Raw genomic sequence first — 15,004 nt, 5'->3', positions numbered from 1 at the left:
CACCCTTCTGGGCACCTTCACTGCCCAGATCACACTGGAGGTCTGCACCAGTGACAGCTCTGTTAGAGGACGGGATTGTGCGGAGGTCCGGGAAGCTCTAGAAAGTGCCAAAAATGTTCTAAGTGTACATCAGAAGAGCTGACAAAGTGGTTGAAGTATTGACAAAGTGGTTTCCACAAAATGCCTCCATTATTGAAACATCTCCTTTTTTTTTGTTTGTTTGTTTTTAACTATTTCTACACTAAAGATTTTTTTTAAATAATATTTTTGGTAGTTAATATGGAATGTATTATTTTGCTGAAAAGGTTCCTGGAAGGGGAGAGCTTTGTTTTATCTAATTTAAAAATTCTAGTTTATCACAATTCTTTTTATACAAGACACTATAGATACATCTTGTAGTTTATAATCTAAAAATAAAATCTCATCAAAATACTGTAGCTATTCTATTGTGGGCATCAATAAACAATGTATTTACTGTATATGGCTCTCCAAACATGATAAACCCTATACAAAGAGCATCTATCTTTATTGATAGGAACAGTTTCCCGTGTAAAGGAAATTACATGGAAAAATATGAGCCATGTGTTGTTTGAAAAGTAACTCAGCTTGACAGTTCTGAGAAAATACCAAGACAATTATCACAAATCAGTAGCAGCATGTTATATACAGATTTAAAGAGAATCACAGGAATAAAAAGAAAACAGTAGTTACATACCCGCAAATCCTGTCATTTAGAAAACCCAAAACTGAAAGAAATATACAGGGCATTTGAAGGTTGGTTCTACAGTGGGACTATCAAAGCTCAGTTCTCCCATGACTGTATCTTCTGCATTCTGATGAAGTTTGGGATGGTTCAAAGATGAGATTATATCACACCCAGACAGTTATGAAGGAAATATTTAACTCCTGGCTACTTGCCTCCTAACTGAAAAAACCCACCTGCATTTCAAACTGTAGATGAACATGGATAATAACAATACTTGGCATTTACTCAGAGCTAGAATCTGGAAGTTCTTACGTTGAGTAAGACCTTACCTAAACCTGCAGCTGGGTCTGCTGCACTTAATGTCAATTGGACGATGTGGGGAGGTAAGACTCACCGCAAGAGCGATGGAATCTGGCTTACACCGTTGCATGTGACCAGAGCACTTTGTTCCTGCCAAGTTCCTTAGATGGGAAGCAGGTAAGTGTTATTAGCCCCATTTGTTAGATGGAGAAACTGAAGGAGGAAAAAGCCAGGTATCAAATATGCTCTCTAGTTTGGGATGTCTTAGTTGTGGCTACCCAACCCAGCAATTTTTCAGATGTACGGAGCATTCTGAGCTCACACCTGCTTAATTTAGAGCCATGGATCCTTAAAGGTTTGAAAACTAAGGGTCTCGGTCCTGGCTCCAGCCTGCCTGATTTTAGGCAGCTACCTGAAGCTCCGGAGCTGCCTGTGCCATCACACCAGTCTTCACCGGAGCTGTGCACCTCTGCAGGCAGCACAGGGTTGGATCGCCCTCTTCAAGGACAGCTGCATCCTGGCTGCTGTCTAAAGGGCACGTGTGACGAACTGGGCCTCGATAATTCAAATTTGCAGTGTGCAGAGCTTGTGGCCAGATTTGAAGATTAGGGTTGGATCGCCCTCTTCAAGGACAGCTGCATCCTGGCTGCTGTCTAAAGGGCATGTGTGACGTGGGCCTCGATAATTCAAATTTGCAGTGTGCAGAGCTTGTGGCCAGATTTGAAGATTTGGTAGGAAGTGGTTTGTCCAAGGCATCAGAGGAAGTGTAAAAACCAAGGGAATCCCGATGCCTGACTTTGTGCTCAGAGTCAGCAGTGGAAAACAGTTTAAAAATGCTGCATATCTTTGAGGTCCAAATTCTTTCTCACAGATTTAGGCAGCTAACAGGATGTTTTTTGCATAGAGGTTAGACATGGATGATTATGGATGTTCTGAGACCTGCTGTCATGCCATGTGCCTGGGGTACTTCCATCTTTGCTCACTATTTTCCATTATTCAGTGATGACTCTTGCACTGATTGTGTGAGGGAAAACAAACTATTTTGGATCAGACAGGTGGCCTGCTAACACCTCAAATCAGTAATAACCAACAGCAATAAACAATGAAAAGCAGAATCTTAGTGGAGGTGGCATAATTTGGGCAGGTACATTCTTGGGAAGGGAACGTGAAAAAGCAGTTTTCTAAAGTCGAGTTCAGTGCATCAGACACATTTCTATTTATGTTTTTCCAATACAGAATTAAAAGCAAATATTCCCATGGAGGTTGCTATTAAACTGCAAACTGCTTCAATTCTCTTGGCTCACGCATCCTCCCTAGCCCGCTCTCCAGCTGATTTGATCCGGTCATGTAGCAAAGGTGTCAAGTGATTTATACAGTTAGTAGGAACTGATCTTGCTCTGGGGGTTTCTTCACCCAGGTGCCCAGACCGGCTTTCTGAAACGCTTTAAACAGCTGCTGCTTGACAGACTGGTACGTCTGAGCCACCAGCTTTGCCTCGCTGTACACTGATGGCATGTCTCCATGGCTTGGGATTCGTGTGCTCAGCTGCAGAACAAAAATCAGGGAAGGGGAAAAAAATAAAAAATTAAAAAAATCAACCAACGAGCCAAAAGAAACAGGAGGCTTCAATAGCTGTGTAATCTTCCTGTCTACATTTCATAAGCAACAAACAAACTATCACTGTGCTTTGTGTGTTTGCTTTTGGTTTAACAACAAAAAACCAGGGAAGCAATAAATGCCAGTGACATGGTTTCGAGCCATTGTCAAGAGGAATGGGGTAAACAGCTTTGCTTTGGAGTGGGCATAAGCAGTAGCAAATCTTGGTGTGTTTTACAAAGGCAAAAATCTACTTCTCAGTTAAGATGATTTTTAGGGGGAAAAAAAAGTGAAAAAATCCTTCCTGGGGATCTTTAAAGAATGTGCTCAGTTTAGCCTGGGAAGCGGAGCTGCTCAGTGCTTCTGAGTAATGCCAAGAGACACAAGAAGGAGGGTCCCCTCCCACATTCCCCTCTTTTCCCTCTTTAATGTGTTATTGTAAGAGATGTTGTGAAACCTTCCAGGACAAGGCAGAAATCAGCTGTCAGGATTCATGCTGGTGTGGGAAAACCACGTGCTCTGCCAGGACACCAGAGCCACCTGCCAGGAGCTGCCTCGGGAGACAGCAACGTGTGTCCACTGCCACTCACCCCCGGAGCACATACACAGGAGCGAGCCCCCTTCGCTTTGCATTAAACCTAAATAAACAACCTCCTCTGACCTGCCCCAGTCTTAACACGAAATATGAAAGAAACTGAAGTCTGGAAAACGCCTTAGAGCACCAGATGGGTGAAAGTCCAACGCTTACAAACCAGGGACACAGCACCCTCACAACACTGCCTTGGAGAGCAAACAACACTGTTTTCCTTCTCTCTATAAAGGAAAGATGCTGAAAGACAGATTAAAGGAAAAGGCAAATGGACAGCCTGCAGTGAGCTGTGCTGGTGCGGGTGATGCCAGCGCACCACGGGGTGTATGGCCCAGCCCTTGAGGGGGTGATGCTGCCAGCCTGGGACCAAGCTGGCCCGGCTGGCAGTGGCTCTGCTCCAGCTGCCCCTTTGTTACCCAGAGGTGGACACCGAGGACATTAACAAACTCCTTGTTTTCTCAAAAGCGAAGTGGCCTGCTCAGCCAAGAGTTACTCCCTCCTGTTTAGACCCAACCCCATCCCCAGTGCCAGCAGTTGCAGTCCAGCTCTCCCAGCCATAGTCCTGGCCATAGCCTGCCCTGGGGCCCAACTTGTCCCAGGTTTTGTTCCCATGAGAATCCCTCCATTTTGGGGGCAGCAGGAGTGCTTCTTGTCCTGGTTCCCATACCACCTGCTGTGCAATAAATAGGTTGGGACCTGTGCCACTGTACTGTGACTGAGCCCTCGGCATGAAGCCCAGGCTGGTCCCTTCTGCTCCCCCCAGGCTCAGGATCCCTGCTAGGAAAGGTCATGCCACTGCCTGGGCTGGGATGAGTCCCACCAGCCTCCTTCCCTGGGGTCTTCTACAGAGCAGAACAACCCCTGTGGGCTTGTCCTCATACATCCCCACCCTGCCTGTCCCTTTGCCTTCCCAAATGACTTTGTTGGTGGAAGTGGCTCCAGACTTCCCTGCCATCAGTCTGCTGTGTTCTTTTTCACTCGTTTACCAATAATAAAAAGATTTTGGCACTTAATAATTTTTTCTTTTCTTGTCTTCTTCCACTCTACATGGACTGCAGAACAATTCTTAACAAGAGTCCTTATAGCAAATTAATATTCGAGCAGTGAAAGTAGGTGAGGTGAAGGGGCACTTTGCATTTTCCCTACTGCTCCTCCTGGAAGTGGTGGGATCAGCCTCACCATCTTGGTATCTGTGTCCTTCTCTCCCCCAGCACCACCTTGAAGGGTCAGGCAAGAGGAGAAATGGTGACTCCAGAACTAGGAATAATGAGAGGAAAATTTCCTTATTCCACATCAAGCTTCTGATATGTCCTGTATCCCTAGGCTCCACCCTGTAGTTTTTGGCTATCCTTCTGTCCTGCCACTGTCTCCTGTCTATGGCAAATAAAGTGAAGTGCGAGGGCAGGTTAACCTCAGTGCCATTTTGAATAAGGCACTGGGCCATCTTCCCCAGAGAAAGCAGGGCTGTCACGGGGTGGTGGCCATTTTAATAAGGTACAACCTGTAGTTTTAATGCCATTAAATTGTAGTGCTGCTAAATGTAATGAAATCAAAGAGCCTTCAGCACCTGGCCACTCATGCTGCCAGGAGCAGCTGTACCATTGTATGGATCTAGCAGCACATCTGGGAGAGTGGGGAATGGAGTGGGAAATCCATAGCACCTGCTTTAGTCAACTAACCTGGGTGAAACTGGAAGCAGTTTATGTTGGGAAACATTGTGAAACAATGAAGTGAGGTAGAGGCCTCCAAAGTGATGAGAAATACTTTCCTCAGACCTCTAAGGCTTAGTGAGTTTAATACTCCCCTTAGAGCCAAGGGGATACTTGGGATGAGATGCATAAAAATTACCCGGTTGTGCTTGTATGGACACTTAACACTCTCTTCCCTTTTGACTCCTCATCTGAGCATGGCTCCATCACCAAGGGCAGCCAGAACACCCATCTCCCCTCCAAGCCCACCTGGGTTTCTGCCCTTGGCTTTCTCTGGACTCCCAGCTCCTGATCTTCTCCCAGGCCCTACCAGGAGGGACACAGGACACCTGTGGGGGCTGCAACTTCATCATGAGATTGCTAAAACTCATGAAAACTCAGCTGCTCCTTGCAGCGTGAGTAGCCAGGTGCTGAAGGCTCTCTGATTTCAAGGGTTGACTCTGAGGTAAGGACTAGCCCACCCACTGCTGATGGCAGTGTCCTGTCAGTGCATCAGACCTACCTTGCCGTGAAGCTCTGCCCACCGGGTGAAGAACATGTGCTTGCAGAGCCGTGAGGGACTCCCACAGGTCCTCTTCCCTGTCGTGGCGTTGATAACCTCCAGATCGGTGTTCCCCACAATCCAGTTCACACTGAAGCCGGGAGATTTTCCAGGCTGCCGAGCATCAGCGTGGCTAACCCCTGGCAGGAGAGAAGAACACCAGTAATGCCCAGTGCTCAAAACCCTCAGAGGCTGCTCAGGTGTGGAGGGTCACTGTGGCATAAGACATACTTGAGCGAACAGGCTCATGTTATTTAATTTTAGACAGCTGTAATGATGATGGTTTTGGTCACTGGGGTGACTGCATGACCTTTGTGTCATTCACATGGCCAGTTTTGGACCTAAGAATCCCATACTGGAGTCCACTGCCTACATGGGTGAGATCTCCCTTGTCTCTAAATGAAGATCAGGGCCGCAAGGTCAGGTGTGGGTGTGTACATGAGAGAGTGCTATTTTTAATCTGGTAAATTCCTGTCTCAACCATTCAGTGCAGTTCAACCTTTCCATGACTCCTGTTGCTTTCTTATTTCTTGTACCTGAAACTAGGGAAGGATTAGTTTTTGCAGGGAAATAAGAGAATAAAGAAAGTGGTTGCTTTATTTTCCAGCACAGGATAAATGCAGTCAAGCTTTGCCTTGCCCTGCTCATTAGTGCTATTGGGAGCAAAGAATCAACACTGGGAGCTTCCAAGTTTGGAAAAGAGAGTGACCTGAAGCAGTTTGAATATTTTGGAAAACGTGGGTGGGCACTAGATGATGTATCTGGATCCAGCTGTTGAGTTTCTCTCCACTAATTTGCTGTGTGGGCCACCAGCCTACAAACCTGGGCAACAAAAAAGCACCGTGGTGAGCAGGCAGTGGGGACCGCGCTGGTGGGCAGGAGCGGCCTGGCACGGCTGCCCCAGCACAGGCCTGCGCCAGGGCTGGATCTCAGTTTCCAAATGGCAGCTCCTGCTGGAGCTCCTGCCTGCAGCAGCTCCAGCAACATCTCACAGTTTGCACAGCTTGATGGGACCTGCTTTCACTGTTGCTGGGTGGAGGGCAACAGGGAAAGGTCCTTTGTGTTTTCTGCTGAAAGGTTTCAAAGAACTTTTGCAGAGAGGGTAAGTACTGACATGGGCTGTTCTGCAGGGAGGAGATTAAAGAAGGGAGACCACATCTCCTCCTTCCCAAAGTGCCCCTTCTCACTCAGGGATCTCATTTTTGGAGCAGATGCACATTTTCGGAGCATCTGCTGATCTCAGGCGTAACTGGTGGGAATGTGGCATCCGTCACCACAGTAAAGATGCCAGGCTTGGTAAGCCCCTGAGTGAGACCACAGGAGAGGTGGAGGGCTGGCAGGGTCAGTGGTAGCAGGGATGCTGTATTCTGCCTGGGGTCTCTCAGCATCTTGGGAAGCAATGTCAGTGAGGGACCTGCTCCCTCCGCTCCTTCCAGTCTGGGAAGGAGCTCTCTCTCTCTGCCTGGGAAGGACCTGCAAGAGCCAGATGGGGCTGAGCAAGCAGAGAGAAAGGTGGCCATTGAAGGGAAAAAGTCGTATGGCACAACCACTTTGTATGAGTGGCAGAGCTGGAATCGCAGAAATCATCTCAGTTACTGGGACTGAACTCGCTACTGTTGTGTAGAAGAGAATTACAGCTAAGTCATAACCTCACCCAGGATTTGTCAACACATTCATGTTGTATTAATACCTTTTTCAATTCCCACCCCCCTCCCCGAGATAAGAGATCAGTCGGCATCTAAAACTCCAGCTCACCTAGGCAACAGGATATAAACTGAGCCCTTGAAAATCAGATAGCTCTCTGGTGCTATTCAAATGCCTCTCTACAGAACAAGATACAAACAGATGAAAATCGGCTGTTTGACACTATGCACCACTCTCTGTCAAGATAGCACCCAAATGTTAGAGGAATGACTGCCAAAAATCATGATAGCAAATACCCTGCCGTGCAAAATTACCACAGGCTACTAAAGCAACAAAATTGCTGTGAAAACACTGGCTGGAGGAAAAGAGGAAAGGCTGGATGAAGGACAGAGCAGGCTGCGGGTGCCCATCAGTGGGGAGATGGGGAGTGTATGTCCCTGCCCAGCCTGGGACTTCCCTCTGCTCTCAGTGGATATCTGTGAGAGCTGGGAGCTTGCCCCTGTGCCTGGAATACCCTCCATGCTGGTTTGGCTTTCATGTTTTCTCTTCCCATCTATCATATATAAGTACATGTATTTAGGTAAGTAGAAGATATTTTCACATCATTTTCTGAATACAAGAGAAGGGGCTTTTAATAAAACACCATGAAACTCATGACAGACACAAATATAGAGCCTAAACATCTTCTATGATTGTTGGCTTTGATACTTTTTAACTTTTTTTGTGTGTGTTTTTCTTCTGACAAATAATTGTTCTGATTTAATGTGAAAGGTAACACCCAAATAATCTAGATAATTTTCTCTCCTATATGTAAAACATCCTCCTTAAAACCAACACAACAAAGACTACAATAAGAGACTGTAGAAACTGGAAGAAAAAATCTTTGTACAAATAGTATGAACTTGAGTACTTTGGGATATGAACTGAAATGTGTTCTCATTCTCCTCTCTATCCTAGTAAAGCCTCATGCTTCTTCAGGATACCCTTTAGAATGGCCTCAATTTTAAGAGAAGGGGAAATTAAAATGACACAGGGCTTTTCGTTCTTTGAAATAATGCACCCAAGAATATTTTCACATCACAAGACCAGTGAGTGGATTTCCATCTGGCTGGGACTGGTGTGAGTGGGAAAACTTCACTGCTTATTTTCCTGTGGGGCCAAGGAGTTATCTCAGGATATCTCATCCCACATTGACTCTCCCCTCCATTGAAATGTTTGTAACAATACGATCGAGTGGCAAAATTTGTATCCTTATAATTGATGGGGTCCTGCAATTTGAAGTCCCTGAGTGGCGTGATGCCTAAGAGGAGCATGGAAAGTGGAGTTGCCTGGTTGCAGTTGCTGAGTTTTGGTCTCTTATGCATTTGGTCTGGCTTTTGCTAGGTGTCCATCTCCTTAGTCACTGAATATGCTGTCAGCACAGTTTTCCAGGTAAAAAATGCAGCACAAACCTCAGCAATGTAAGTTTTAAGCAGTATTGTCTCCTTGGGATTTGTGAGGGAGGAAAGATTACAAATAATGGCTTTAGAGGCAATAAAAATGTAGACAGAGAGACAGATTCCTCCCACTGCTTTTCCTGGGCTGAAGAAAACCCACAAATAGAACCAAAAGCAAAGCAAAATCTTTTCCAAACAGAAGTCTCTGGGAAGGAGGAAGCCAGCCATGAAACATGCAGATATTTAAAGTGACAGAAGGGCCCCTGTGATACATTTCTAACTCCCTTGAAGTCTCTGGCAATTACTCTTGGACATAAATACGCACTTGGGCCAAGTATGAACCATTACTTTTACTTCGCAAGGCCAACTCAGCAAAGCAATAGGTGTTCTGTGGTTAAATCTCTTATTAAATCGCTTACTGTGGTTTTAGTCCTTCAGCAGTTCAAGAGGGTTTCATAGGGTTTCCCTGTACATCCTGCAGACACAGTGGAAGTGGGTATGATTTTGATCTTTATGTGTAGACCTATATGGAGTTAGGGCTGGCACAGGATGAGATCATCTTCCCCAGTGGGATATGCAGAAGCCTCTGGAAAACAGGGGTGTACTACCAAAATAACAGACAGGTCTGGGAAACAGGGAGATTTTCCTGACCTGCCGTGAGTTCCTTCCTCCCTCATGGTGTGGCATGGGAAGGAAGACAAGGCTGAGTCATGCCCATGCTGGACCAGAGCAGTAGGGACATGGGGCGGAGGAGGAGTGTGGAGCACAGTTTCCTGCACACTTGCATTGCACAAGCTTTGGCTAGCTGCACTGAAGAATTAACAAATTGAGATAAGCTTTTAAAATAAGGATAAGACCTACTCCCCTCATAACACGTACATGAACAGTACACTTACCAGATGTGCTAAACCACACAGAACCTGAGAATTTTCCCAGTGGCTAAACTATCACTTCTGCAGCCAAACTAATTCTGTCACAAGTACATATTAAAGAAAAGAGCCACCATGAAATAGATAAGGGATAAAAGAGCGCTATCCTGACTGGAGAACCTAGAGGACTTTGAAAGGCGTTGGTGTACTCCACTAAAGCACCCTGACATCCCATCTCTGTAAGCCTGACATCAGATAGGTGTCTCAGGGAAAACTGAAGAACAATTATCAGAGTCTAAAAGTCATGTAAAGGTCTAATCCTGTGCAGAACTGGTGGTCCTTGGCACTCACATGCCTCATGAGGATCTGAAGGCATTCAAGACTCTGGGATTTTGCTGGGATGAGGCCAGACAGATGCTGCCTAGCTAGTGGTTAAGGAAGCAGGAGTCAGGGGGATGGAGAAGAAAGGACCAGAGACCCTGGACAGGGACTGGGAAGGAGAAGTGCTGGTAGTGAAAGTAGCCCAAAAGATAGCTGGAAATCACAGAGATGCTCACACAACAGGCAACAGCCTCATCAGATGGCAGCTGAGCATCCCTGAGGTCTGCTGAACATGCAGGGGCTTGCCCTTTTCTCATGGCCACCTGCTTTGAACACAATGGCTAGCAAGTGGGGAAGGAGCAGGTGCTCCGAGTGAGGGGCATGTATGGTGAGGCTGCATGCACAGGGCCAGAGGTGTGGGGGCTGGTTCTCCTGACCCAACACATTAGTGTGCTCACTTGGTGAAGGAGACCGGGATGGGAGGGTGTTAAACCCAAGGTTTACTGAAACCTTTCTCCCTGGTTTTTTGAAATCTTTTAGTCATACACTTTTTTCCATTTTGAGCAGTCTTTGTACAGTGTTAGTTTTCCTAGTCAGCTTATATGCACTACTGATCCTTTTTGTGGTCACTGCATATGAAAAATTTAAATGCATTTAAATGCATCGGTTTCTTCATTCTACAAATTCATAAAGGAAAAGAAGGCATGAGGTAATGGTTTACTTACGAACAAGTAAACTTTGCTGTTGGTGACTGGCACAATTAGTGATGGGAGAGGGGACCATTTGTCTTGCAGGCAGGTGTTTGCTTACCACTGAGAAGCAGCTGATTGCGCCGGTATGAAGCTGGCAGCTGACCAATGTCTTCTATTCTATGGCTCATTACCCGGGAAAGGTGACCAGTGTGACAGAGGCTTCCCACAATGATGCTGTGCAAGTACATGGGTTCGATGAAGGAGCTGAGGAGAGCACCTTGGAGCCCAAGGATGTTCCATCTGGAAAAGAAATTCAGGAGCAGTAAAACACCTGGGTGGAGGAATGGCTGCAAAAGAGCTGCCCCGGGAAAATCAGCCAAGGCTAGCACGTGGATTGGAAGGATGAGGGATAAAACCAGTTCTGTCCCTGTTGTATGATGCAGGAAGCACTGCACTGTTGGCTTTTATACTTGTGGACTGAATCCCTCTCTAGGATGGTTTTAGATTACTGTAATCCCACTGTTTTAAGGGTTGTGTTTCTGTCTTGTGTAAATGGAGGCCTCCTGCTGCGAGCTACTCTTTACAAAAGCATTTTGTATTTGATGAACATTCATTTAGCATTTCTTTAGCAGATTTTTTCTATATCTATAATTTATGCTTGCAATGGCAGAGTTAAAATGAATGCTTTTGCTATTCTACCTTTATTTACCATTTGTCATACACTAGTACCCTCCCCTAGTCATACAGCCAACATTACATGTGACTTAGGTGGCCAAAATTTCCACAGCATTTTTGTGGAAAATTTTTGAAAGCCTCACAGGCTGACATTTCCTTGCACAGATGACCATGCAGATATGAAGACATCCATAAGAACCAAATCCTGATCCTGAAGAGAAAAAAAAAAGCCACACATTTAGGCAATTTATTTGTAACCAATAGTTTGACCTGCTCTAAAGTGTTCAGAGAGAGGGATATGTATGTCTGACCCTGTGGCTGTCTAAAGGAGTGATGGTGGAAATCTTGGGGCCTTCAATCTGTTAATGGCTGTGAGCTCCATACTACTGCTGTTGGATTAGTTGCCAGAACTGTTCTGTAGTTTAAAATCCTATGGGTTTTCACATCAACCTAGGCACAAATATGATAGGATGATCACCCTAAACTCTTCAGGGAATAGGTAACTGGGTAAAAAGTGGAAAAATTAAAAAAGGGAAAGCAGTCATAATGCAGTTTTCTTCTTGACAAACCTATTAGCTCAGCCCATCTAACAAGAAGTCATGTCCTCCCCTCCCCCCCGAATACTAACATGCTCTCTTACACTTGGATAATATTTTTATATAGGTTGAATGCTGTCAATCTGTTTGAATAGTTTTGAGTTCAGGAGTTCAAACTGAAAACGCTTCACAAAATGTAGTTTTGGGGAGTGTCCTTTGGCTCGTTAAAAACCGAAACACCGGCAACATTTGGAACTCCGTAGCTGACTGAAGGAAAGGGTAAGAGGTGCCTGCTATTTAAGGCAACATCTAGTAGCTGCCATGCTAAATAATGTGTTTAAAGCACAATCTCCATCAGCAGCAAGCATTATGTAGCTAATTTCTTACATCATTGTTCTTTTCATTAATTAACATTTCTCAACCGTTAGTGCAATTATTGCAGTGCCTCCGTGCTGTATGTCTCTTTTCATGATTAATAAGGAGTCATTATATTTCCCTTTCCTGAAGCAGTCAATTAACACGGAATACTTTCCATTAATTACTGAATGTTTAAAACCAGCATGCTGTACCTGGAGAGCAATCTGCTCTAGGAACCTGTGACACCAATTGCTTTAAAAAGTTCTCTTTAAATTTTATTCCAAAAACACAAGCAATTTAGCTGGCTATATTAATTTGCCTCTGAAGCAGGGCTGTGAATGAGAAACATCTTTTAATCTCATGCAAGAAAAGGCAGCCATCTGGCTGCTGAGGATTTCAGAGTCAGACTCTCCCTGTCTCCCTCTGTAAATGCAGGTCATTAAAGTAATGTGTTCATCTACATAAAACTCAAATGGAATATAAAAGGTAATATTTATATACAAACAATTTAGTCCCACAATTTAAACAGTCATTGGTTTTATGAAACATTTACTTTAGTCGATCAGATTTGCATAACTTCATTCAGGGAAAAAAAAAGTGTGGTCACTCCTGCAAATAATATCACTTTAAAAGGAAAGAACTAGCTGCCTCTGAGTAAATATCTTATCATGATGCAAAATTAATAATGCAAGTTTAAGAAATAGAAATGAGTTCAGCTGACAGTACTATTCCTCTGACCAGCTTCTAAGGCAAGCAAAAAAATTAGACAGTGATATCTTTGTCCAGATGGAAACTTGTAAGATATCAGTGTTGTTTTCAACATTTGACATTTGCTTAAAAAAAATAAATTGTGTATTTGATTGAAGGAGAGAAAAAAGCAGCTAAACAGAAAAACAACATATGTTCAACAATACTTGAATTTTAGCAATATGCACATCACAAGAAATCATCTGAGCTTTATTTACCAAAATAAGGGGTTGTGTTCAGATCATAAATTACAAGGTAATAATGATTATTTAATTTAAATTCTTTGCGAGGAACCTGCCTTTTCTTTAGAGATATTTCCCTGCCTAATTCTGAACATGTTCATCCTAGTGTAAAAAGGGATTCAGATGTCAATGGAATTACATTATTTGAAATCACGGTATAAGCATGTTCAGGTCATCCCCTATGTATTAAAAGCATTTCATAAACATTAATTAATTCTCACAATGCTTCTGTGAGGTAAAGCCCCCTTTGTATACACCCTGGGGAGCCAAGGCAGAAAGGCAGTATGATTTGTGCAGTCTGCTGTATTATTCCAAGGCAGAGCTAGAGTCCATGGCTTCTGGATGCAATAGTTGTTCCTTCAGACAGCCCTGTTTTCCCATCCCAAAAGAAGACCCAGGCAGGTGTAGGGGGCAATGAAACTTGTATACCAGTCATGGTGGGTTTTGACTTCAAGGTATAAATAGATACAAGACAGGTTGGACTGGGGATCAGTCCAAAGATACAAGGGACATACAGTATGCAAGATCAGGCCATGCCTGATGGGTGGAGCATGGTGTAAAATGAGACCCATCCCAAAACCAGATGGCATCCTATGTTAGGAAGGACAGAGAGCTCATAAAAGGTGCTGACACTGAGAAGGCAGTATTTGGTGGGGTCTGCTTGCTGGGTTTTCTTGACAAACTCCAAGACTGGTGTCCACTTTGGTGCTGGTGGGAAATGGAATGAGAGTGATGACACTGCCACCTGTACACTGGGCACTTCCCAGCTTGACTGAGTACTGCCTTGGCAGCTTCCATTCAGAGAAGAGGGATGAAAAAGCAGAGGAGGCTTGCTTTCAGGTCTAGCTCCAGTTTGGCAAAATGTTTGGCCAGTTGTTTCTGTCTGGAAAGCATCCCTGAGCATGTGCATGAGTCCCACCATGTCAGCGCAAGTCCTAGGAAAAGAGGGAGCTGAGCTGGCCAAGCAAAACAAAGCCCTTGAACCGCTGCTCTTGTCCTTCAGAGCACAGTAAATGCACATTAATGATGGGGGACCTTTTTGGTTACGCATTCCGCTTCTGCTCTGTGGATGAAGAGACCTACCCTGGGGAGCAGCCAGTTCAGTATTTTGCATAAACAATAGGTTTAACTGACAAATATTTGGGGAAAATTCTTTTATCCTGTGTATTGTTTGTCTCTTGACCAATACATATGGCTGATGTACTGACTCCGTCCTTTGATATCTGAACATCTATGGGATTATTAGTAGGTGGGTGATTGATCTGTCTGAGCAACAGTGAAACTGTCAACAAGCGTGTTCATGTTTGAAGGATCTATTTCTCTGTAGCCTAATTTAGGTTCATGAAAGTAGCTGTGCTCCCATCTGTAACAAAGTGCTCTCTTCAAATGTAGCTTTTCAAAATAAAATTATTATTCAGAGCAATGCAGTGTTACATTTTCGGTCCTCAATATATCAAAGTGACTTTTCTCGCTATGAGGAAATATGCTGGATCATTCTGAATTTTCCTAATTGTGCAAGATTTTAAGGGCTGTTTTCAAGGGCACGCATCTCTCTAATAACTTATATGCTGTGTGCTTCTTAATAACCTTTCCAATAACGCAAAAATCAACCCACAGCTTCCTTAGTCACAGATCTTTAAAAAAAAACCACCCCAAAACCTTCAGCAAGCAGGATCAATGTCTCTCCTTTTCACTTAAATATGGGAGCTTTTGGTATTTTAAATGGAAGGAAAGTATACCCTTCCTTTTGTTCAAACAGCGGATATTACTGCACTGTTTACAAAGACAAAATCCCGCGTCCAGTTTTCAATATAGATAATCCTTGAATAAATATAGTTTTGCCTGTTTGTCAATCACAGAAATGCCAGCGACGAGCTGGGAGGCATCCCAGAGCAGGCAGCATTTCTTTAATTAGACGCCGGGCTCCCCGGGCCCGGGATGCAGGGTGAGCTGGGGGTGAGCCCCCACGCACGCTCCTGGCGCCTTGGGACCACTGGCGAGGTGTGCAGGGAAGTGTGTCCCCAGGTCAGAAGCAGACTGCAGC

The 15,004-nt window shown here is 44.5% G+C and overlaps 1 protein-coding gene across 1 annotated transcript in view; it reads right to left on the bottom strand.

Annotated features, from left to right (window-relative positions):
- Nucleotides 1-2,374: 2,374 nt before the first annotated feature.
- Nucleotides 2,375-15,004, bottom strand: part of ADARB2 (adenosine deaminase, RNA-specific, B2 (non-functional)) — a 106,631-nt gene continuing 94,001 nt past the window's right edge. The window contains exons 7-10 of the mRNA XM_010161145.1: nucleotides 10,522-10,703; nucleotides 5,403-5,581; nucleotides 3,859-3,887; nucleotides 2,375-2,546 (exon numbers count right to left, since the gene is read on the bottom strand). Of these exons, the coding sequence (XP_010159447.1) occupies nucleotides 2,375-2,546; nucleotides 3,859-3,887; nucleotides 5,403-5,581; nucleotides 10,522-10,703 (562 nt within the window). The remainder of the gene's footprint in view (nucleotides 2,547-3,858; nucleotides 3,888-5,402; nucleotides 5,582-10,521; nucleotides 10,704-15,004) is intronic.

Source organism: Eurypyga helias, unplaced genomic scaffold, assembly GCF_000690775.1.
Source record: "Eurypyga helias isolate BGI_N326 unplaced genomic scaffold, ASM69077v1 scaffold12061, whole genome shotgun sequence".
In the NCBI taxonomy this organism is placed as follows: domain Eukaryota; kingdom Metazoa; phylum Chordata; class Aves; order Eurypygiformes; family Eurypygidae; genus Eurypyga; species Eurypyga helias.
This window is presented reverse-complemented; position numbering and strand designations above follow the sequence as displayed.